The sequence below is a fragment of the Pleurodeles waltl genome, chromosome 6 (genome assembly GCF_031143425.1).
Source record: "Pleurodeles waltl isolate 20211129_DDA chromosome 6, aPleWal1.hap1.20221129, whole genome shotgun sequence".
In the NCBI taxonomy this organism is placed as follows: domain Eukaryota; kingdom Metazoa; phylum Chordata; class Amphibia; order Caudata; family Salamandridae; genus Pleurodeles; species Pleurodeles waltl.
The window spans coordinates 683826255-683848708 of NC_090445.1; the positions used below are offsets into that span (position 1 = coordinate 683826255).

The 22454-nt window shown below is 46.1% G+C and overlaps 1 protein-coding gene across 1 annotated transcript in view; it reads left to right on the forward strand.

Annotated features, from left to right (window-relative positions):
* Positions 1-22454, forward strand: part of LOC138300155 (zinc finger protein 25-like) — a 110191-nt gene that overhangs the window by 46797 nt on the left and 40940 nt on the right. Inside the window, exon 4 of the mRNA XM_069239113.1 lies at positions 14246-14383. Coding sequence (XP_069095214.1) covers positions 14246-14383 — 138 coding nt within the window. The remainder of the gene's footprint in view (positions 1-14245; positions 14384-22454) is intronic.

Consider the following 22454-nt stretch of genomic DNA (forward strand, 5'->3'; position numbering starts at 1 on the left):
CACAAAGGTAATGTTGTATAGCTATTTTAGCCATATTTTATACACGCTACTTTAGCTAACTAGGCCTGCAGCTGTGCACTTTCACCTAGATACATTTTCGTAAGTTGGGTGTAGTTTTTCTAGCAGAAAGCTATTTTCACGGTGCTGTTTTATTATTACTACCACACTGTCCTTTAGCCTAGAAAAACAGTATGCTCTTAGCAGACACTTTGTACTTTTTGCAAGGCTACTTTCAGATAGGATTGCTGACAAACGTGGCATGTTGTGTCTCCAACATTCACAGAAAAACACGCATTCATATGCGGGGACTATTTCTTAGAATGCCAGGGGTTTTATTACAAAAGCATCCATTTGTCCCAAACATATTAAAGGGAGATTCCAGCCAGATGACCACGACTGTAGGCTGAGTGCTTCGCTACAGCTGCTTGCTTAGATAGCTGAACCCCTGATCCACATGGGGACGGTGTCTCTCTAGACTACAGGCTTCCATTCCAGGTAGGAAGGTTGATATTCTCCCAGGGGGAAAACCTGAAGGGCAGATTAGTCTTAGGTATGCTGTGCTCATATGTAGCATAGGTGGGAGAACTATAGATCTTTCCTATTATGCCACTATATTAATACTGTTTTTATGTTTTACCCTTTTAGTCACATGCTTGCTTATATTGTGTTTTATTATCCTATACATGCCAGTTTATCTAAGATGCAGTTATTTCAATAAATGCTTATTGAATTATAATCTGCCTCTGTTGTCTTTGCCTGTGTGAGACTGATTGGTAACTCAGAGAAAGGGAAGAGATTTGATTACCACGATTCCCTGAGGAGTCTTTCTCACCATGTGCCAGGTTGCCACAATCATCTCTGCCAGATATGAGGTGCTGCTAGGTAGCCGGAAACCCTGGATGAGGCCGACAGGTGTCACCTGGTGTGGAATTGTGCACAGTACCCACAAGCCATGTGATCCTACCACCCAAATCCAGTATCCTCATTAGCATAATGAAAACCTACGCAACAGTAATAGAGGGAGAGCTCGAGAGCATTAAAGCCTCCTTGTTCAGAGAACAGAGTCAGCTGTTGCTAAGCAATATGTGGATGTTTGCCCGCCCAGGCAAGTGATCTCAGAAAGGAGCGTAGGGTCCTAAACAATTCTTGAGTAAGCAGTATCAGGATATTAGCAAACATGTAGAGGAATTGAGGCAGTATGACCATCTTCATGATCGTGATGTGGTCAGCTAGAGAGAGCGGCAGGTGAGACCACCACCTCACCCACTCCTCCAAGCCAGAGACAGTCCTACCATAGTCATAATGGATCACAAGGTCCAGATCCCTATGCACCCATATATCCAGATATTTCACTGTGTCTGTGTACCATTTTAATGCAATTCTATGGGGCACTTTAGAGTGCCAGCCGTGAGTGGTAGCACATAAGATTTATCCCAATTTAATACTTAACCCTGACATCCTCTCAAATCGCACATACATCTAAGTAGAATGTCCAGGTGGGTCTCCGGGTCTCTTACATTTATTCACCATGTTGTCCTTATGCAGGGAAATTGCCAACGGGCACAGTCGAAACCTTATAGATGCTGCACCATGACATTGCCAGACAATACAGGCGAGTGGCTCAAGAGCTAGGGCAAATAGCAGTTGTGACAGTGGACAGTCTTGTTGGTTACCCCTGCCCACCGTGAAACGTTCTGAGGTAACCCTATTCACCCACACTCTGGCGATCGATCAGCGTATAGTAACCGGATCCATGCAGTAAATCCAGTGTGGTTACCCATCCTCTGCAGATGGTAAACGTATAGGACCAGATGATTGTGTCAAACGCCTTAGCAGCGCCAAGAAGGATCGCAGCTGCTTTCATAGTGGGTTCCAGGTCATTTAATAAGGCAAATAGCGTTTGTAAATTATGAGTGGTAGATCGGGCAGGGACAAAGCCCTTCTGGTCCGGCAAGACCATATTGGGCATCAATAGTCTAGTAGCCAATAATTTGGCCAGTGTTTGAGTATCTATATTAATGAGAGATAAGGGGCAATATGACTCACAATGCTCTGGTGCCTTGTCTGGTTTAAGCAGAGTAACAATAAAGGCCTCCCTGAGTGAGGTAGGTAGGTGTTCTGTTGAAACCGCTTCCCTGAACATTTGCAAGAGATGTGGGGCCAACAATGCAACAAATTCTGTATAAAACTCTTCAGGGATACCATCCATACCCAGCGCTTCGACAGTGGGCAGGCTGTGTATAACATCTTTAATTTCATCTACATTGAAGGGTTGACTAAGGTATTCTCTTTGGTCTGACAACAGCCACGCCAGGGTGTCATCATTTAAGTAGTTGGCTATTTCACCCTGCATCGCCGTGTCCTTGTGTCCATACTGCACTGTATAGAAGGAATGGAATAGGTCCAATCTAGTGCTGGTGCTATGGCATGGGTTCTCATCTGAGGAGAGTATGCAAACAACGTGTACTTGAGATCTGGGAGCCTTGAGATTGCTAGCTAGGGCCCTCCCCGGCCCGCCCCCTCCCTATATACATGTGCAGTATGTCGCCTAGATAGGTGACGCAGCTCCTGCTCTGCGGTCTTGTCATAGTCAGTCATTTGTTCCCGGATGTGCACCAGCATAGAGGGTGAGGGGTAGAAGACATAGGGCCTGATTACTGCCACAGTTGTGGCAGTCTGACTGCCATATTACAAGGTTGGCAGACAGCCCTGCCAACCTACCACGTCTCCGCCGGGATCTGATATCCCAAAGGGCTGACGGCGGGTGCAGGATGCAATCAGATAGGGTGGTGCTTACCTCAGCGCCACACCGCTAATTACAACCTTGTTCTCTACCAGCCTTTACATGGCGGTTTTACCACCATGAAAAGGCTGGCAGAGAACAGGTGCAGGGAACCACAGGGGGGGCCTGCACTGCCCATGCCAATGGCATTGGCAATGGAGGTGTCCCTCTGCACAGCACCCTTGTAATGTGCACTGTCTGCTGTGCAGATAGTACGTATTACAAGGGTGCTAGTGCCACCTGCGGGCGGCAACATTGCCGCTGGCTCTATTAGGAGCCGGCTACAATGCTGCCTGCTGCCACTTTCCTGCAGGACTGACCAGTAGAAACCTTGGTTTCCACTGGTCAGCCCTGCAGGAAAGTCATAATGGGGCCGGCAGGAAGGTTGCTACTGCAGTGGTGGCCACACTGTCGGGAGTTTGGCAGACAGATATTTCCATCTGCCAAACTCATAATCAGGGCCATAGTCATGTTCGTGGTCATGTAACGTATTTTCTATGCAACGTAATCTAGTCCGATGTCCTTAAGTATGCCAGCCTGTGTCCCTATGCATTTTCCTCTGATAGTAGCCTTAAAGACCTCCCAGAGGACGCTGGTGCTAGACACTCAATCTTAACTAAGTTGGAAGAATTCTACAATGCCCCCTGTGTCGTCTCTCTGAACACCTATCTAGGAGACCAGTCATGGTAGGCGCCAGCCAAATGGTGGTGGGACATACAGAGGCACCCGCACAGTCATGTAAATCAAGCTGTGATCTGAGAGTGTACGAGGCAGGTGACGGACCTCCCCCACCCAGCTCTGGACCTCCCATTTTGTCAGTCAGTTGTCTAGGTGGGACCATGAGCTGTACACTATTGAAAACGGGATGTCGAGTCCTGCACATCATAGGCCCCAAATTCAGTCCCTCATTATTCTTGCAGCTCGCATTTCCTATCCAGTTGAGGTGGCAGATCTATCCTTACTAGGGTCTAGGCATATATTGAGGTCCTCACCCAAGATCAAGGGTTTTGCTGGGAGGGCGTGTATGCGGCCTGATATATGTAAAAAGAAATCAGTGTCATCTTATGTTTGGTCCTTATGTGATAACGATGGTAATTGTAGTGCCACATAGCTTGCCCTGCTCTATGACGTATTAACCTTGTTCATCAGTCTCTGAGTGCGTAATCTCGAACTGTATCCTTACTAGGGTCTAGGCATATATTGAGGTCCTCACCCCAGATCAAGGGTTTTGCTGGGAGGGCGTGTATGCGGCCCCATATATGTAAAAAGAAGTCTGTGTCATCTTATGTTTGGTCCTTATGTGATAACCATGGTAATTGTAGTGCCACATAGCTTGCCCTGCTCTATGACTTATCGACCTTGTTCATCAGTCTCTGAGTGCGTAAGCTCGAACTGTATGCCTTTACGCACTAGGATAATCACCCCCCGGGAGAAGGTAAAGTATGAAGAGGCCATCCGCCCACCTCCGCCCCATCATATCAACAGCATGTTTGATCAAATGTGTTTCTGGTAGGTTTGCGACGTGCACATGATACCTGTTGAGGTAGGTCAGTACCTGTTTAATCTTTTTTGGGTTATTTAGCCCCCGCACATTCCATGACATAAAATTTAAAGAGAGCACATTTGAACCCTTAGTATTACCCATAGTTTTTGGATCTATCCAGGCACATATAGACAGTACATGTGTTTACCTTAGAACGGGCACTGATGAAACATTGCATCTGGGCAACACTTAACCATAAAGAACCCACCCGCCACCCATTTCAGTACCCCAAACTTGCTGAAGGCACATCCCTCCCATGAAAACAGCAAAAAAACAAAACCACCCAAAGCATCCATTCAATATTTTCGCACATTGGTGGTGCCTTCCAAGGCACTTGGGACATTCCCTTTAGGGGCAGATAGAGAATGGGATCCCCCAGGTGTACAGAGGTGACCTCCCCATTCTAACGATAAGTCACTCTCTGAGAGCACATAATGAATTGGCCTGCAGATTCGCGCCAATCGCTATTCTCCCAGCCCCCCCCCACAGCCAATAGTATCCACAAGTGTCCCTCACATTAACAATAGGTTGAGATACCCTGTTAGTCTGATGACTTGTCTGGGAAAGGCTTACCACAGAGCCCCACTTTTCTGAAGCATTCCATGGCTGCCTGCAGCGTGGCAAAGGTCTTTGGTCCATCAGGTAGGTTCACCAGACGTTTCGCTGGGTACAGCATAGCGTACTGTAGCCCAGCCTGCTGCAGCTTTTGTTTGACTGATATGAACTCTTGTCTTGTCTCCTGCTTGAACCGCTTCACTGAAGTCCAGAAAGAAATGCAAGATCAGCACCTTAGTTCTGAATAGTTATTTTGTCCCCAGAGAACCTCAGGGTCGCATCCCAGTTCTGATAGTTAAGGAGTCTGGCAATGATGGGGCACGGCAGCAGGCTGGGTGGGGTGGGGGGGTAGGGAGCTAGGCACCAAGGATCTATGTGCACGTTCAACAACTAGGAAGCTGGAGAAATGTTCAGCACCAAACACATCCTTTAATAGTTGCTCGACATGCAATTCCATTTTCCCAGTATTTGTGGTCACTAGGATTCTGAGAATGCATATGCACCTGTGCCCCCAGGCCCCCCTCCCACAGGAAATGGAACAAAGTTACCAAGGAGCAACTCACCTCATCGCTCGCCAAATCCCTCCCTCCGATGACGCCAACACAGCAGCGCGCAGTCTCAACTCATGGATCACCGAATGCGCTGACACTCTAGCCCCCCTGCGGCTGACATCAGCCAAACGCGCACCTAAGAAAACCAGCAGGTTCACTACTGAACTCCAAGAATCAAACCGTACCCGCAGACATTTAAGTAAAGAAAGGAGGAACAGCCAAATCAGCGAAGACCTCGCCTCATTCAAAGCCGCAACCAATGCCACCGCCGAAAAATCAAGAATGCAAGGGAGGACGCACTCCGGGAGTGCATCAACTCCTCCGCTCACAACTCTAAGGAACTATTCTCAGTCATCGAGTTAACAGATCCCCCCTCCGAAGCCACCAGCAATCCCCATCACAGGACCTCTGCGACAAACTTGCTACCCTTTTCCACCACAAGATCCAGGACATCTATGACAGCTTCCTCCCAGAAAATCCTGGCACCGGAACCTGTGACTGACCCACCCCACCACCAACCCCCAGAACGCACCCAGACCATCCACAACTGGTCCACACTCACCACAGAAGAAACAGTCAGCATCATGAACAGCACCCACTACCGAGCCCCCAAGGACCACTGCTCGCACCATATATACATCAGAACCAGTGCTTCCATCACCAAAACACAATCAACTGCTCCATCATCTCTGGCACCTTCCCCGAGGACTGGAAACACGCCGAAATACGCCCTCTCCTGAAGAAACCTTCGGCGGACACATCAGAACTAAAGAACTTGCGCCCCATCTTGCTGCTACCCTACTCCGCCAAAGTACTGGAGAAAGCAATCAATCTACAACTACGGAATTTTATCGAGGCCAACAACTCCCTGGCCAGCTCCCAGTCTAGCTTCTGCAGCAACCACAGTACGGAGACAGCCCTCCTGGCACCAGACAATGACATCCGATTACTCTTAGACCGCAGCCACACCGCAGCGTTCATACTCTTCGACCTCTCAGCAGTTTTCAACACGGTCTCCCACAACACTCTACGCACCAGACTCCATGACATAGGAATCTGCGGAAGAGCCTCTGGAATGGATCCACTCCTTCCTATCTGGGAGGACACAGATGGTCAGACTCCCGCCCTACACATCCTGACCCACAGGAGTAACCTGCGGTGTCCCCCAAAGATCCTCACTGAGTCCCACACTGTTCAACGTATACGTGGCCCCTCTCGCATCCATCATCAGAAGCCACGGTATGAACATCATGTCATATGCCGATGACACACACCTCATCATTTCCCTCACGAATACCTGGATGCGGCCAAAAGGAACTTAGACTCAGGAATGGAAGCCGTCACCACCTGGATGAGAGAAAGCTGCCTCAAACTCAACTTTGGAAACGCCACCTCAGCTTGGGACAACTCCTAGTGGCCCACATCCCTCAGCGCCCCTCCCCCCCCACTCCGACTGAGCACACCGCAACCTAGGCATCACCCTCGACTCCTCCCTATCCATGACCCACCAGGTAAACTCAGTCACCTAATCCTGCTGGCACACACTCCGCAAACTTCAGAAGATCTTCAGATGGATCTCAGCAGACTCGCATGACAGTCACCCACTCCTTAGACACAAGCAAGCTCGACTACAGCAACGCCCTCTACGCTGGCACCTCAACTAGAAACATCAAAAAACTACAACTCATTCAGAACGCCGCCGCCAGACTCATTCTGGACCTCCCATGCCGAGAACAGATCTCCCAACACCTGAGGACCCTCCACTGGCTACCGGTTGAGAAGCGAATCACCTTCAAGCTACCCACCCACATGTACAAGGCCATACACAACGCAGGACAAGTCTACCTGAACCACCGCATCTCCTTCCACACCCTGCCAGATCTCTCCGCTTGGCCCAGATGGCCCTGGCCACCATCCCTCGCATCCACCAAACCACCGCCGGATGGCGATCCTTCACCTACATTGCAGCAAAGACTTGGAACAACCTCCCCTGCACCTCAGACAAAGCCCATCGCTCACCATCTTCAGGAAGAACCTCACCCTCCGTGCCTTGAGACTCTCACAGGTGAGCAGCGCACCTTACAAAAACTGATTTATTGATATTTCTGCGGGACCTAGCTTTGAGGTCTTCATTCTTGGCCTGTATGAGAGCAAACACTTTTTCCATTTTGAGGCAGGAATCTCGCGTGCTCTGTAGAGTGTCTTCAGCAACAGATATGCGTTGCTCAGCTTCGGCGATGCGCGTGCTATATCGATCCAATTTAGTTGCCATTTGGTCTATCCGGATGTTTAATAAGTCAGTTTTGCTGTCCATTGTCAGCAGGCTCTCCTCTGACACCCCCGTGGGCCGGACCGGTCCCACCCTACTCGGGGATTAGCTATTTGTAGAGTTACTCGACGGTTAATGGGTGCCTTCCACAATATCAAAGATAGCAGCTTCCAGCCACCCATTGCAGAGGGCCAGGTGCACGGCGGGTAGCTAGGGATTTAGATTTTAGTGCACCATGCCTATTACATTCTCCAGTTCCCAGCGCGCCCTGTCTGCCAAACGGATCCGCACCAGGCACGGCAGTCACTTCCAGTTAGCTTGCTGCCCCTGGGCCCTGCACGGGGAGACATCAGACGTTGAGCTGTACTCTCACCAAATCTAAAGGCTTGCCCTTTACTAGGCTCGTACAGTGGTTAGTGCTCACTGCCCAAGGCCTCCTCAATTCACATCACCAATCTTTATGGCTTTATGCCAGTACCTCCATCGGCGGGCATCTCGATACTCTTGGCTCCTGGCCCAGCGCAGCTCCAACCTCAGCAGCGATCACTCACGGAGATCACACGCACCTTAGCCTCCAAGCGGTACTCTTATGTTTCCAGCACCGACGGAGCACTACCGCTTCCTGATACTCTCGGGCCAAGGCTCCATTACAGCATGGCAGCAGCCATCTTGTGCTCGGGCCGCACAGCTGCCGGGAGCGCCAATAAATATTAAGCAGCTCGGGCGCTCGCCGCCTGTAGATAGAAACCCTCCTGTGTGCAAGACATGAAGACATGTCCCATGCAGGGCTGATGTGCTCCCAGGGGGAAAGATATATGCAGGATTGGTGGCTACGGTCCGCACAGTTGCACTAGGATGTGGCCAGCTTGCTCCTCGCCCTCTAACGCCCCCTTGGGGGACATATTTCGGATTTACAGAACTTACTCGAGGTTGAGAACCAACTGGGAGAAATCCCTGATCTTCCTGATGGGGGGATGGTCAGCAGGGAATTGTCTACTCTTGCCACTGAAGTTGGAACCCCTGCATTTTAAATTCCTGGGTCTATGGGTCTCAAGGGAGGGTGGTGCACATTGGGGGCTTGAGGGGAGCAAGGGCTTGCCCGGTCTCCCCCCGGGCTTACCGGGTGTCGGTGGGAGAATCCACAATGGGGGGTCAGGTGATTGGCTGTCTTACCGGATAGGGCTGGTGTTAGGGGTGGGATATATATTCTAGGGGCAGGGTGTGGGCGGCCTCTTTGGCCGGTTGTCTCACCCAGTAGGCAGACCGTTAATTTGGGCTCACCTGCCCTCCCAGAGTTTAGCAAATTAGTTAGTAAGTTTTTTTGCAAGGGCTTTTGTTTTGTAAGGAATGAATTCAGTTTATGTTTAAATTTGTGGTTTAAGTTATTGACTTATAATGTGTTTTGGAGCATGTGGGTTTATATTTGCTTTAATGGGATAGGTCTGTTGGGTTGGGGGGTTTCATTGTCATTTGGGTTGTTTTGATCACACGCTGCTGGTAGGCAGGCCTGGGTAGGTGGGGTTTTTCACAGAAAGGCTTTTGGGGGGAAGGGGATGGATGCAAAAAGATGAGAGGGCAGGGAGTTTTCACAAGAAACACAAGGGAGGAAAGGCAAGGGTAACTACAGAAGGTGGACAGCAGGACGGATGGGTAAGGGATTGGTCGGGTCAGGGTGGGGATGGGAAAGGGGTATTGATAAGGGGTAGGTTTTAGAGGATGGGGGCTGGGTTTAGGAAGACATATGTATTAGTGAGGATTTTTTGTTTTGTAAGGCTTGAATGCCAAAGTTAATTTTCTATACCAGACCTGTGCTGTTAAAGCGGCCTTTTACCCCTTAAATTATGAGTTGTGGTTTGTGTGCCTGTTTGACCGATACACAGACAATGTTGGTCCCCTGCTGACGAGATTGGAGGGGGATATAAAACAGTGGAAGGCCCTACTGCTGTCGCTTCTGGGGAGGACTGCTCTTTTCAAAATGATGGCGTTACCTAGGTTTACATGTATCTTTCAGAATAGTCCCTTTGCGCTCCCGGATGTATTTTTCCGGGACACAGATTCCTTGTTGCGGTCCCTTCTTTGGTTAGGCGGCCCAGCACGAATTTGCGATGTCCACGCAGCGAAGGTCAGTTTCAAGGGAAATACTAGGAGGCGGCACAGGTACAGGTCATTAATGATTGGGCATTTGGCCCACTAGTGGATCCTGCGTTCCGGATGAACTGTGGGATGCTGGGGGAGAGAGGTTATATACATGTGTTGTATGGGGCGCGGATACCACTGAACCCCCCTCTGCCCCCCCCCCCCCCCCGGGTACTGCCACAGTCATCACTGTTTGGTGTAAATTGACATGGGAGATTGGGTGGGAAAGGCAATATTTGCTTTTTTTTTCAAAAGAAAACCTAACTTTAAAAAGGAACTGCAATCCGTTTACCTTACTGACATTAACACTGTTTTTTTTTAGCAGGACAGGAAAGCATTTAACTTTTTGCCAGACACCTGAATAAGTTCATTATTTTTTACTTTCTCAAAATTGTCAATTTTATTTTTTGCAAGGACCTGGCAGTCCATCACATTCTTTCATTTCATTGCAACCTGCAATACGCAACGTCCTGCACTGGTACTGCAAAGGTTCACAGCAGTAGTCTTGCTTTGTGCATCAATGCTATAGCAGGACTGAGATTCTTCACAAAAGCCACTAAGAACTAAAAACGAATAATTCTCTGTAGCCTTATTTTCAGGGCCAGAATCATGCCGCCTGGCCTCGGGCAACTTACAGTCTTCCCTCTGCCTTCGAAATAAGCTGTGCTTGTTTATTTTCAATACATTATTTTATTCAAAATAATTTTCAACAGCTCAGCTTAAAAAATGAAATGAAGCAACAATCGATACATACATATAAATGGTCACCAGGTACCCAAATAAATTCACTCACTTCAGCTGTGTTTTAACATTGTGAACTATACATTACCATGGAGCTTCATGGTACACACGTTTGCAAAGTAGGCTCCAATAAAAATCCCACCCTGCTTATTGATTTTATTCCATTATTTTTTAAATAATTAGTGGTTTAATTTGAAAATGGAGTCACGTCCTCTAACTGTGATATGCAAAAGATTGGTTTTTAATCGAGTCTGACCCATTGTAGCAGCTTACGGTGAGCACACGTCAAACCAGAAAGAATGATTTAACAAACATAATTGTGGTTTTAACACACTTGACACGTAATCTGTGACAAATGAATCAATAAATACTGTCAAAGAATGTGTTGCATTATTCCCCTTCATTTGCCTAATCTTTCTGCATAATGTGAGTGAATCCTGCTGAATAATTTAAACATTCCGGTGGTCTTGCTTACACGTAGTCGTTATAGTGGCCTCTTCTGCTCCGAATGGTAAAGGCACCTTTCAGCCATGAGGAACTGTTTTGTTGTTTGGCGTTTCTTACTGCAGACTTAGATGTTGTGTGTTTATCCTGGACCATTGTGGTAAGCTCATAAATGATTATGTATGAATATGTATTTCAGGTAGGTGTTGATAAGGGTTGTATATAAAGTTATAGTGCATTACAGAATGAGTAGATTTGTGTGGTAGCAATTCCAGACACACAGATGCAAAACAATCTTGACTCTGCAAGACCAGACCTATGGGCTTTGCCAATGCTAGTTAAGGTTATAGATGTAACAGCATCGGGGATTCTGTTAAGGGACGCTGCATTCAGTGGTGTTGTGGACTGCAGCTGTGAAGTGGTCCGCGGCTAGGTCAACATCAGGTATTCTCTGCTGACATCATAGCAGATATGCAGGGTCTTTGAGTTCTCTCTGCTGGGCTCTCTACACACTTGCTCTTCCAAGGCAATGGGGAAGCACACAACATCATTAAAGCAAGACACCATGATGAAATAACATACAGACAAGATACTTCTTTTTGTATTTATGATTGTGCTACTGTTTCCTACACCATTTCAGAAGGGAGATATATGACATACTTTACCGTCGACAAATTTGAAAACGTGTCCATTGCTTAATGTTATTTTCTTTTCTTAGTGCTAAAATACATTTTGAAAAAAAAAAATTACATCTTCCACTGGGTCAATTTATAAAATGTTCGTGTGGAACACTCTCAGGAATACTGAGAGATATTCCTCTGGGCGGTCCTAAAAAATGTTTCACTTACTCTCAAGCCAATGGCTGAAAGTTTCTGACTTAAAAAACCCAATGGTTGAAGGGGTAGCCCGAAAGTCTACTTTCTGTATATATTGTACGCAGTTGGTCAGGAAGACAGTTTTACTGATAACCCATATTAAAAAAAATACAAATATACACGTCTGCAAGGACAAGATAAACGGGGTCTCCTCTTGAGACTCTTAAGGGAAATTTAGGGCCTCATTACGAGGCTGGAGGTCTTCAGACCACCAGCCTGAGGTGGCGGTCTGGACCGCTGCTGCAGTGGCTATCTGACGCCACATAAAGACCCTGGCGATCAGACCGCCTGGGTTCCGCCAGCACTGCCAGGATCCATGATCCCGACGGCCTGGGGATGGCAGAGATCATGATCCGCCAGGGCAGCGCTGCATGCCTCGTTCTCCTCCAGCCTTCCCAAGGTGGTTTCACTGCCATAAAAAGACTGGCAGAGAACAGGTGCAGGGGGCCACAGGGGCAGGATACCACTTGCCCAGTACGTTGCAGTGTTCACTGTTTGACTTGCTGGCAGTGAACATTGCGAAGGTGCTAGTGCCCCCTGCGGGCTACAGCATTGCCGCTGGCTCGGTTACGAGACGGGGACAATACTGTACCCTGTTTCCGGCTAGGCCAGCGGGCAGAACCCGAGGAAGCTCCTAATAGGTCTGGCAAAGTGGTCGCCACAAAGGCGGCGGCCGCCCTGTCTGGAGTTTGGTGGACGTTTTTTCCTGTGTGCCAGACTCAAAATCAGGCCCTTAATCTTTCAGAAAAAGTATGGATACAAAATCTTAAATCTGTTATTATCTCATGGCCAGTCATAACAGAACAAGGGAGGCAGTACCTAGAATATGCAGCTGCTAAGAAAAATAAGGTTTTCGCATAAGTTGCTCATATGTTTGATGAAAGGACAGGTGACCCAAACTAGCACGTTGTCCTCAGTTGATACTGTCATTTCCTGCTTGCACCACCTTCATTTTAGCACCTGTGTTCAGCCTAAACCAAAGTAAATAATGTATCTACCTGTATTCCTTACACACAAATATTGGTAAACTTTTTACCATGGATAAAGTCCTGCACAAGTGAGGCTGATGGAAAGTGTCATTTTATGGGAACAAAGGTGCAGAAAAATTGAAAACCACACCTTTTATTTTCTGCATGGTTTCTCCAGTCAAATCAAAGGGTGGATTTTTTAGGACGAGGTAGGATGTGCAGGTTATGGGAGGATGAGTCAGTGAGATGAAAGAATGCTGCTGACAGATGCAGTGCTCTGAACGTTACACGCCTGAATCTGGAAAAACCGACTCAACCTTCCATTCCTTTGCAGGTCAGTAAATTGAGTGTCATGCTTTGGGTAATACGTCTATTATTCACACTGCTTAGATATGTCAATCGTGTGGTTTGAAGCACTAAGTAAAAACAAGTTATTGTCTTTATTATTACTAGTTATGATAATTAAGGTCAATTTTACAAGGACAAACTAAGTCAGGGCTGGCTGCAGACAGGTGCCAGGGAACATGGCTATTTATATTTATTTTCAGGTTCAGACTGACTCCATTCATACCCTGAAGCCTTTAATAAAAAGGAGACCGTGACAATGTAAATAGCAGCCATATGTAAGATTAGGATCTTAAACATCAAGGAATTACATCGGTGACCACTGATATTTTTAAAATATTGGTCCGCAGTGTCCTAGGTTGTCTTCCGTTAATAAAAAAAATTGTAAATAGGACATTCTAAGATTATCATGATACTCATGGTTGTGAAATCCTCTGTTTTCAGGATTCTTAGTAAGGTGTATCTAATTAGTAAGGAGATGAGCTTTAGCCCATAAAATGCATCAGCAGAGATAATTTGTTTGCCTTTTGACTTGGAATGAAGTAAGCTGTTTTTCAGAAGGAAGAACACGAAAAGAGCAATATTAGTTTTCACTGTTTGAGGCAAAAACGTGAAGACCCTTCTGAATAGGGAGGTGCAGCATGGATGGCAGGAGGTTCTCCCTCTCAGACAGCGCGTCGTGGAAACAAATAGTGCAAAGAGTGGCATACTTGGGTGTGCACACAACAACTTGGTGTTAAGCACTGAGAATAAAAGCAGAATTGCTGGAACAAATTACCCCAAAAAATCCTCAAGTGTAGCCCCAGAGTTTTATGGTACACTTTAGGATAAGGCCACTAGCCTACACAATGGAACTTGGACATTCACAGTGCATCAATGCCGGCGACTGTACGATGATATATGTTTGCATTATGAATCATTTTGTACCCATTTTATCATGACATATTAAAACCAATAAGGTACTGAAGTCATTAAATAAAGGCATCATATAAATACAGATGCTTTCGCATTCAGACATTCTGTCCTTGTTAAACAGGAGATGTGAAGGCTGAGAAAGATGTCCTACTCAAGAAAACAAGAAACGGAAACCAAAATCTGAAGGACTTTCAGGACATGAATGAAAATGAAAATCATGATGAGCCTGGCGATGAAGAGGAAGAACTGAGCACCAAAGGTTTGTTGTTAGGTTTCAGAATAATGTGTATTTCAGTCTTGTATAGACTAATTCAGTTTGGAAGTATAATTATCTTTGTTGAAATGTGTATTATAAAATGAAAACCTTAAAAGTTTAGCTTTTTGTCTGCTCTCGAGACAAAGAAGCATATCTTTCCAATGGGGTCTGGAGAAACTGCAACGTGCCTCGCTGAAACTTACCATTATTCATTCTTATCTCTTGTTTTGTTTGGACATTAAGGGCCTAATTTAGAGTTTGGCAGATGGGGCTACGCCGTCACAAACATGACGGATATACCGTCCGCTGTATTACAATTCCATTATAACCTATGGAGATCGTGAAACGGCGGACGGGATATCTGTCATGTTGTGACGGAGTAAACCATCCGCCACTCTCTAAATCAGGCCATTGGTCTGCTCCTTCGTTAAGTTGAAACCCGGTCTGGAGCGTTAGGTCATTGCTCAAAATTCTAATTTTCTATCACCGCACCTCCAGTTTGTCACTCTGCAAATAACTACTGGAACAAGTTAAACTGTCCTGATGGCAGAACTGAGCTCCCACTTTTCCATACAAATCTTCCTTGCTGATGTTAGTTCACAGATGCAAACAACACTTTAGGTACCCGTTGTGAATTAAGGAGGTTCAAGCCACATCTCACAGCTCATAATTCCATCTATCTTACACCAGGCAGTGACAGACTTAAAAATTTGGGGCTCATAGTGGACTCTGGCTTTTTTGAAGGTACAAGCCAAAAAAGTATAATAAAATAAATAATAAATTACAATAGTTTTTAGCCAGTCATTCCTCTCTGTTACATTTATTGAGGCTCTACTAAACTCCAGGACAGGTTATAGAAACTTACTTTATCCAGGGAAACTTTTAGTATCTTCTTCAGTGTTTGCATGTAACCCAGAATGTCAACATCAGGGTGGCAGGTGGCAGCTGGGCTGACAAAGTAATGTCACATCTCCAGCGCAAGAATGGAACTCCACTGGGGTGTACAACATCCCATTAATTTCAAACGTTTGAGTCTCTTCCACCATTATGTTTATGTCTCGGCCCCAAAATTCTGTAATTACTAAAGTCTTGCTTCATTTTGCTACTAGAACAGAGAAGCTAGGCAAGAGGAGCCTCCTCCAGGCTACTTCCTCCTACTTGGTTCTCATGATCAGCAGCAGAAAGATTACGCATGTTGGGAGGCACTGGAATTTATTACCTCCTGACATTCTGGTGGATCCCCCATTCCAAGAATTCAAAATGGCTGTGATTTGTTTTATTGTTTTCCCAGTTGGACCTCATTTCATCATTGTTCCCTGCCACGTCTCGGCTGAACAACTCTTTGAGATGTAGTGCTCAGGGACATGATAATTCTACATGCACTAATACAGTCCCTCTCTTCTCATTGGACTCATGCCACAATCCTCTTGGAGACTCTATTTGCTGTGGCCAACAACAGACTTGGCTGGCCATGCACGCCATTCCCAGTGATGGCTGGTGAACTTTGAAAGTGGTGGGGTGGAAATTCATACCCTAAACTATAAAGTGAAAGTGAATGTAGTGAGCGAGCACGTCCATCTTACCCCCTACCCATTTTTAGCAAAGGGGGAACTAGCTTCATTTTTTAATAATGGGCAAAACCTTGGCATATTTTTTATAGAAACAGCCAGGTTTCTGGTTTTGCCAAGCAAGCCTCAACCCCCCTAGTGGTGTAGTCACGTGGCAGTGAGACACAGCACACAGAAAGAAAGTAATATGCAAAAGCTATAGGGGAGAGGTCAGATATTACTATAGGAAAGACGTTGATACAGGAAAAGGACAGAGAAAAGACAGAGAGCAAGACATAAATAAGAAAAAGGGAACCTGCAGCTTGGAGAGTCCAGACAGTGATTTAAAGATAACACAGAACTGACAAGTGGGGAAAGTGCCACATAAAGCAATTAGTGGTGAAACATAGGGCACTAGGGTGACATATATAGCAGGCAGCAGAATAACATGCATTGATAGTAGAGAGGGTCAAGAAAGGTAAGATGCCAAAAGAGGGCAGAAGTGGCAGAAAATAGAGCCTGGAAAGTTGGCTGACAAGAAAGCTACAGCTCTAGCAAAGTAGAGAGGGTTGGAAGTGAGAAGCTGAAGAGAGGATAGACAATAAAAAGAACCGCACACAGTTAAAGGAGAGAGGGCAGTGTCATAGTAAGATGGGAGTAGGACTAGGTAAAAGATGGTAGAAAGTTACAGAACTGAAGAGGAGGGAAGAAAGATGGGAGGCACATAGGAGAGACAGGAGAGAGAACATGCTATGGAAATTTCAAAAGGTGTCAGATGGACAAAAACGTATGGATAAGGAAAGAACAAGAAATAATGAGGGGAGTGTGGGAAACTGGCACTTTGATGCAGTACCCCCCACTTTTTGCCTGGCTTCTGTATGCAACTTGGAATGGAGTGCACTGGGATACTGCTAACCAGATTCCCAGTGCCAGTGTTCTTTTCCTAAAATTGCAAAGGTAATCAGCAACACCTTTAGCTGCTAATAAATGGTACTTAGATACCCAAGTCATGGGGTAGTAAGAGTAGGCCCCTGAGGGCAGCAGCACTGATTGTGCCACCCTTTTTGGCCATGTATCCAGATGCACCCAGCACTGCCATAGCAGACCGAGTGTCCTGGTGCAATACTAAAATGCAGACTCGACATGGCACACTACCTGTGTGTCCTGTCCATTATACACTGCATACCATATTGGTAAGTCACCCCTCTGTAAGGCCTCTCAGCCCTAAGCCAGGGTGCACTATATTGTATGTGAGGGCATAGCTCCATAAGCAATATGCCCCCACCGTGTCCTTGCCAAACCTGGGTAAACAGAGCAGCCATTTTAAATGCAGTTGCTGGACACTGGTTAGTACGAGTTTCACAGCTATATGATGGCTACTCTGAACTCTGGGTTGTTTGGTATCGTACAACTCAGAATGATAAATCCAAACGGACACCAGTACTGCATTTATTATAAAAGGTTCCCAGGGGTCCCACTAGAGGGGACCCCTACAAAAGCTAACTACCCTGGCATGGTTGCTGGCTAGTCACAACCAGCCTGCCGCCTCGATACACAAGTCCGAACCCCTCCCTGGGTGGAGGTGCTAACACCCCCCCTTGGAATGTGCACTGCCCTGCTGGTGAGCTTCAAAGGGCTTACCACCCTTGAAACTCGACCTCCAGGCCTGCTGCTAGCAGCAGATGGCCTCCCCCTTGCAAAGCCCCACTTTTGGAGGGAGAAAAGGTGGGAAACTCCACAAAGAGTAGGGGAGTGGCCCCACCTGGCATGCACCACCCCTAAGGTGTTGCCTGCGAGTTGGACACTCCATTTCATTTTCTTCCATCTTAGATGGAAGGAAAATAGCCAATCAGGGATAGGGAAGTGACTATTCCTATAGGAAGTGGTCACTATAGTGGGTGTAGCCACCCAAAGGTAAGTGTCCCATTGGACACTACCAGGTTCCCCCTAAAACACCCACTAAATTCAGTATTTAGTGGGCATCCCTACACCAGGTAAGCAGATTCGAAGGAACACAAAGAAGACCAGCACCAAGAAGATCCAAGGCACGAGAACTGTGGACCTTCTGCACAAAGAAAAGGCGCCAAACCCTGCCTGCTGCACCCAGGACCCAGCAATCACTGATGCAGTGCTGCTGGACACTGGACTGACCTCAAGAACCACAGAGGACCTTCAGGCTTCACCAATCGCCAGTGAGGATCACTTCATTGACCGGCTGCTAACTCCCGAACTGGAAGTCGCAGCTGGACCCGACAACACACCAACAACCACGAGGACAAACCCCGCAAGTGTGCCAAGTTTGGTGGCACTGCGCCCTCCAGTGGCCGATCCGTACCAATACTCTGGGTTCTGGTCAGCTGATGTCAGACACCAGGAAGACCAGCCTACCTGGGGCTAAAAAAGGGCCAGGAGGTAGCTCAAGTTGAGGGACTTCAGGAACATCCCGGACCTCCTGCCAGAGTGCCCCTGTTGTCCTGCAAATAACCTTTGAAGTCACTTACCTCCAGATCTAAAGGGCATCGTTGCGCACAGCTCCTGGTTCACTAATTCACTCTGCACCCGGCTGCCCTGTGACCTGCAGTGAAGAACCTACTGTGCCCTAAGGGTCCTTCACCCCTTGTGACATCGACAATCTAAGGGGACCCCAAGGAACCACCTCTAAACTTACCTGCTCAGACCTTTTCCAAGTGGTGCCCCGAAGTGGCCGTGCAGCTCCAGAGACGTTTCACCACTGCTTCTGCCAGAACCGGGAGCTGCCTGAACTTCTCCAGCTGGTACAGTGTGCCCACTGACGACCTCGACCAACCTGCAAGAAAGAAGAATGAAAAGTCTTGCAAGCATTCTTGCCTCGCATTTCACGAGCACAGCAGCCTGAGAAGATTTATGGCCTCAGTAAAGGAGACAAGCAGTGCCCTGTGTGCGATGTCATGCGTGCTGTCAGGGAGGGGCCCTGGAGAGAAAGACTTCAGATGTGATGCAAGGCTAAGCATGTTTCACATCATTGCTCCTATCTTTAGCTACAATCTACCAGAGAGGGCATATTGTGGCTTTGGTGAGCAGTGAGATAAATGACTGGATGTTTCTTTTGTAAAATAAGCTTATTTATGAGCCTGAGGTAAACAGGGACAGCACTGGAATAAAGCCAAAACAAATGTCAGTGACATGGGAGGAGATGGGAGGAACGGAATGCTGCAATAAAAGGCAGACAGCTACCAGCCCAAAACACCCACAGTGAAAGGGGAGCACCAAAGAAATAACAAAAATAGTCAGTCACAGCAACAGATAAAGAAACCAAAGTGAAATAATAAAGTAGTTGGTCACCGCTCTGAAACAGAAAAAGGAGGTCGAAAAAGGCAGAACTGACCACTAGCGAGCAAGTATTCTTTAAGGACATGTAACCAACAAATGAAATCGTTGTAACCCATAAGAAGTATATTAAAAGTATACATGCGGTCGAATGCTTACACTGACCTAAAAAGTGGGATTGATGTGAAGTTCAGCTAAGTACTGGGTTATGCATGGAAAGCCTGGGCACTGATTTATAGCTGTTCGAATGTGCTGCTGGCATTTTAGCTCCACATACTTTGCTCTAAGGTGCTGTTAAAATACAAGCTCTACAGTATGACATCATTCTTAGAGCGCCGTACATACCCTTTTACATTTGTGCTGCCCGATACTGCCTTGCTGCCAGACCTTCTCTCTGATGGAGACACAGCATTCAGGCACTTAAACTCCTAATTTTTAATCTGTCACCATTCAGGTTAAACACTTAGATTTAAACTGAATGATGATGGATTGGAAATGTTTGTGTTGAACCACTAATGATATCGGGACACCCTAAATGGAGAAATCGCCCCGGTCATTCCTACTAAACACAAAGTCATCTTAGACAACAATATCTTGTTTCTCCATGCATCTCAGGCGGGATGGCACATCCAAAGAACAACTGGCTGCTTACTAGTGTGTAAAAGGCCGGTTTAATGAGACAGGTGTATAAGTGTAAAAACATCACAACAACCCTTGGCTATAAGTTTTACATTCTAAAACCATCCAGCCTCACTATACTTCTTAATACCTAACTAAAACCCCATCCCCCTCCTCTAAGCAAAAACCCTCCCACAAAAAACAACCAAATCAGATCACCACCCTCCTCACTCAAAACCTCCTCATCCAAACCTCATCCATACAGCACTGTTGCTATCTCCTTCCATTCATAACTAGCCCCCCACCAAAAATTTAAACTGGGTCTCAACATTACAAGCGTTGCTTACAATAACTCTAAAAGTTGTGTACCAGAACCGCCTGCTCCTGCTCAGAAGTGACAGCCTAACCTTCACCAAGCAAGCAAAACCCACCCCCACTCCCAAAAACGCACCTACATCATCAATACTTGCATCAGGGTGGGTTAGTGGGGAAAATCTAATGAGTCTCCCCGTCAGCCAGGGTGCACCCAAATTCTAAAATTCCACCTTACCTTAAGTGACACTATCCTAACTTTTAAACCTAAATCCCACCCCCATGCTCCTAAACCAATCCTGCCGCCCCTCACTCCCTGGGCACTACAACCCTACCGAAGATTCCATGGGGTAGGACATTCTGACCAACCCCCACCCACCCCCAATTGTCGAACATGCTCACTACATAATGTCAAAGAAATATCTGAAAGCAACCTGCATGCTTCAGTTTATGCAGATGAGTTTGTGCTGCTGCTCTCTACAAAAGTTTAAATATACTGTATTTGAGATATGCCAGTGCCAGGAAGCATGGAATGCTGGGATCACAGCAGTCACAGGATATATGCAATTCTTGCTTTCCTAAGATGTCCAGTTGATGTGATGAATATTTTTGGGACAGTTCACATTGATCTACAAGTATACACCCTGCTACCCGCTGATATTATGTTTGTCTGCATATCTTTATCTCTGTGCTGGGTTATCTAAGGGCAAAATGGATCTTGTGTTTACATAGGGTTTGGCAGATTCTACAATAGCTTTCATTGTCCTTTGGTTTTAGAGTTCTTGCACAAAATCCTCCTCAAAATAACTTAGAAGCAGATCATTTATGCAGCCCTTGCTGTACAAAAAAAATCTACTTGTCCTTTTGGTACCATGTAGTGCGGCGACAAAGTATGGCATCACTGTTAATAGCCTCTCTGATTATGCCAGAGCTGCTACTATAGTAGGGCTTGAATACTTGCAATTTCAATCCCTACTGTAGCAATTTACTTATTTTGCCACCTTTCAACAGATCTACATACTGGGGCTGGAGGAAGCAGTAAGCAAGAGTTCTAGTGTTGGAATGCCTTTGAGTCTGCAAACCCACTAACTTGCATGTTTTAAGGATTTCCACCAGCTCTTTTTTTCTAATCTTTTACCATAATGAGAAAGATTTGAAGTTTACTCCTGACAATGGCAGAAAAAGAAGTTTTCCAGGGTTGGGAAAAAAAGTGTTTGGAGGGAAAGTGAACAAGTAAACGTTCAATAGATTTTCACATGAGCAAATCTACACATGCATATTTGCTTGTCCTAAAATACAGTTCACAAATAATTTCTATGAGTACAATTTCCTGGTCTATTACTGTAAGTTCTTGTGAATTCATGAAAGACTCAAAGACATATACCATGGGTGCACTTTTGTGACTTTCTTTAAGAATTGGGTCCCTAGTTAGGTCTGGCTTTAACAAAGACATTTTATTAATTTTCTATTTCTCTCTTTGTCTATCGACTGGCTTTACTGTGAGTGATCACATTCTGCTCTTCCACAAGGAGCATATATTGGCACTCAAAGTAGTTTTGTTCAGTGACAGGAACTATTGTGGCAATCAATGGCATAACGAAACTGTAGGGGTCCCCCCTGCAAAGAACATGGAGGGCCCCCTCCACACTCACTCAGGGCAGGTGCTGTGGAGGGGGTCCCCTGGAGGGGAGCTGCAGGGCCTTTGTTACACCACTAGTGGCAATCTGTGCTTTTTTGAGCAAAAAACATTTTTCTAGTGTTTGTTACAATGGTGAGGGCCTGGCAGCTCCCACGACAATAAAGTGTCACAAAAGCCATCTCAAAACAAGACACGCATTGACTAAACCAAAAGACTTAAAAAAAAAAGTTGGATCATTTGACTTTGTCAGTGCATTAGGAATATTTTTGGAAACACTAGCATGCATCAACACATTTTACTATAAGACGCTTCAAAGAAATAGCACCTAGAATTTCATAGTAGGGAAACATTTTTCCTACTTGCATTATTTTCTGAATATTTTATTTTGAAAACAAAGAATCATGACTTTTGCTTACAAGCAAATATTTCCATCTAATCAGAGAGCATTCTGGAGCACTTCACTTAGCTTCATATTGTTAAACTTTTCAAACATGTGTGTACAGTTTTTTTTTTTTTTTTGGAACCTCTGTCCGTAGTGCAGTGTGGCCTTAAAACGTTTATTTACAGTGCTCACCCTAATAATGAAAGCTTTTCATTAATGAACCATAAATACAAGTTCGAACAGCTTTAGCACATGGACACACATATTACC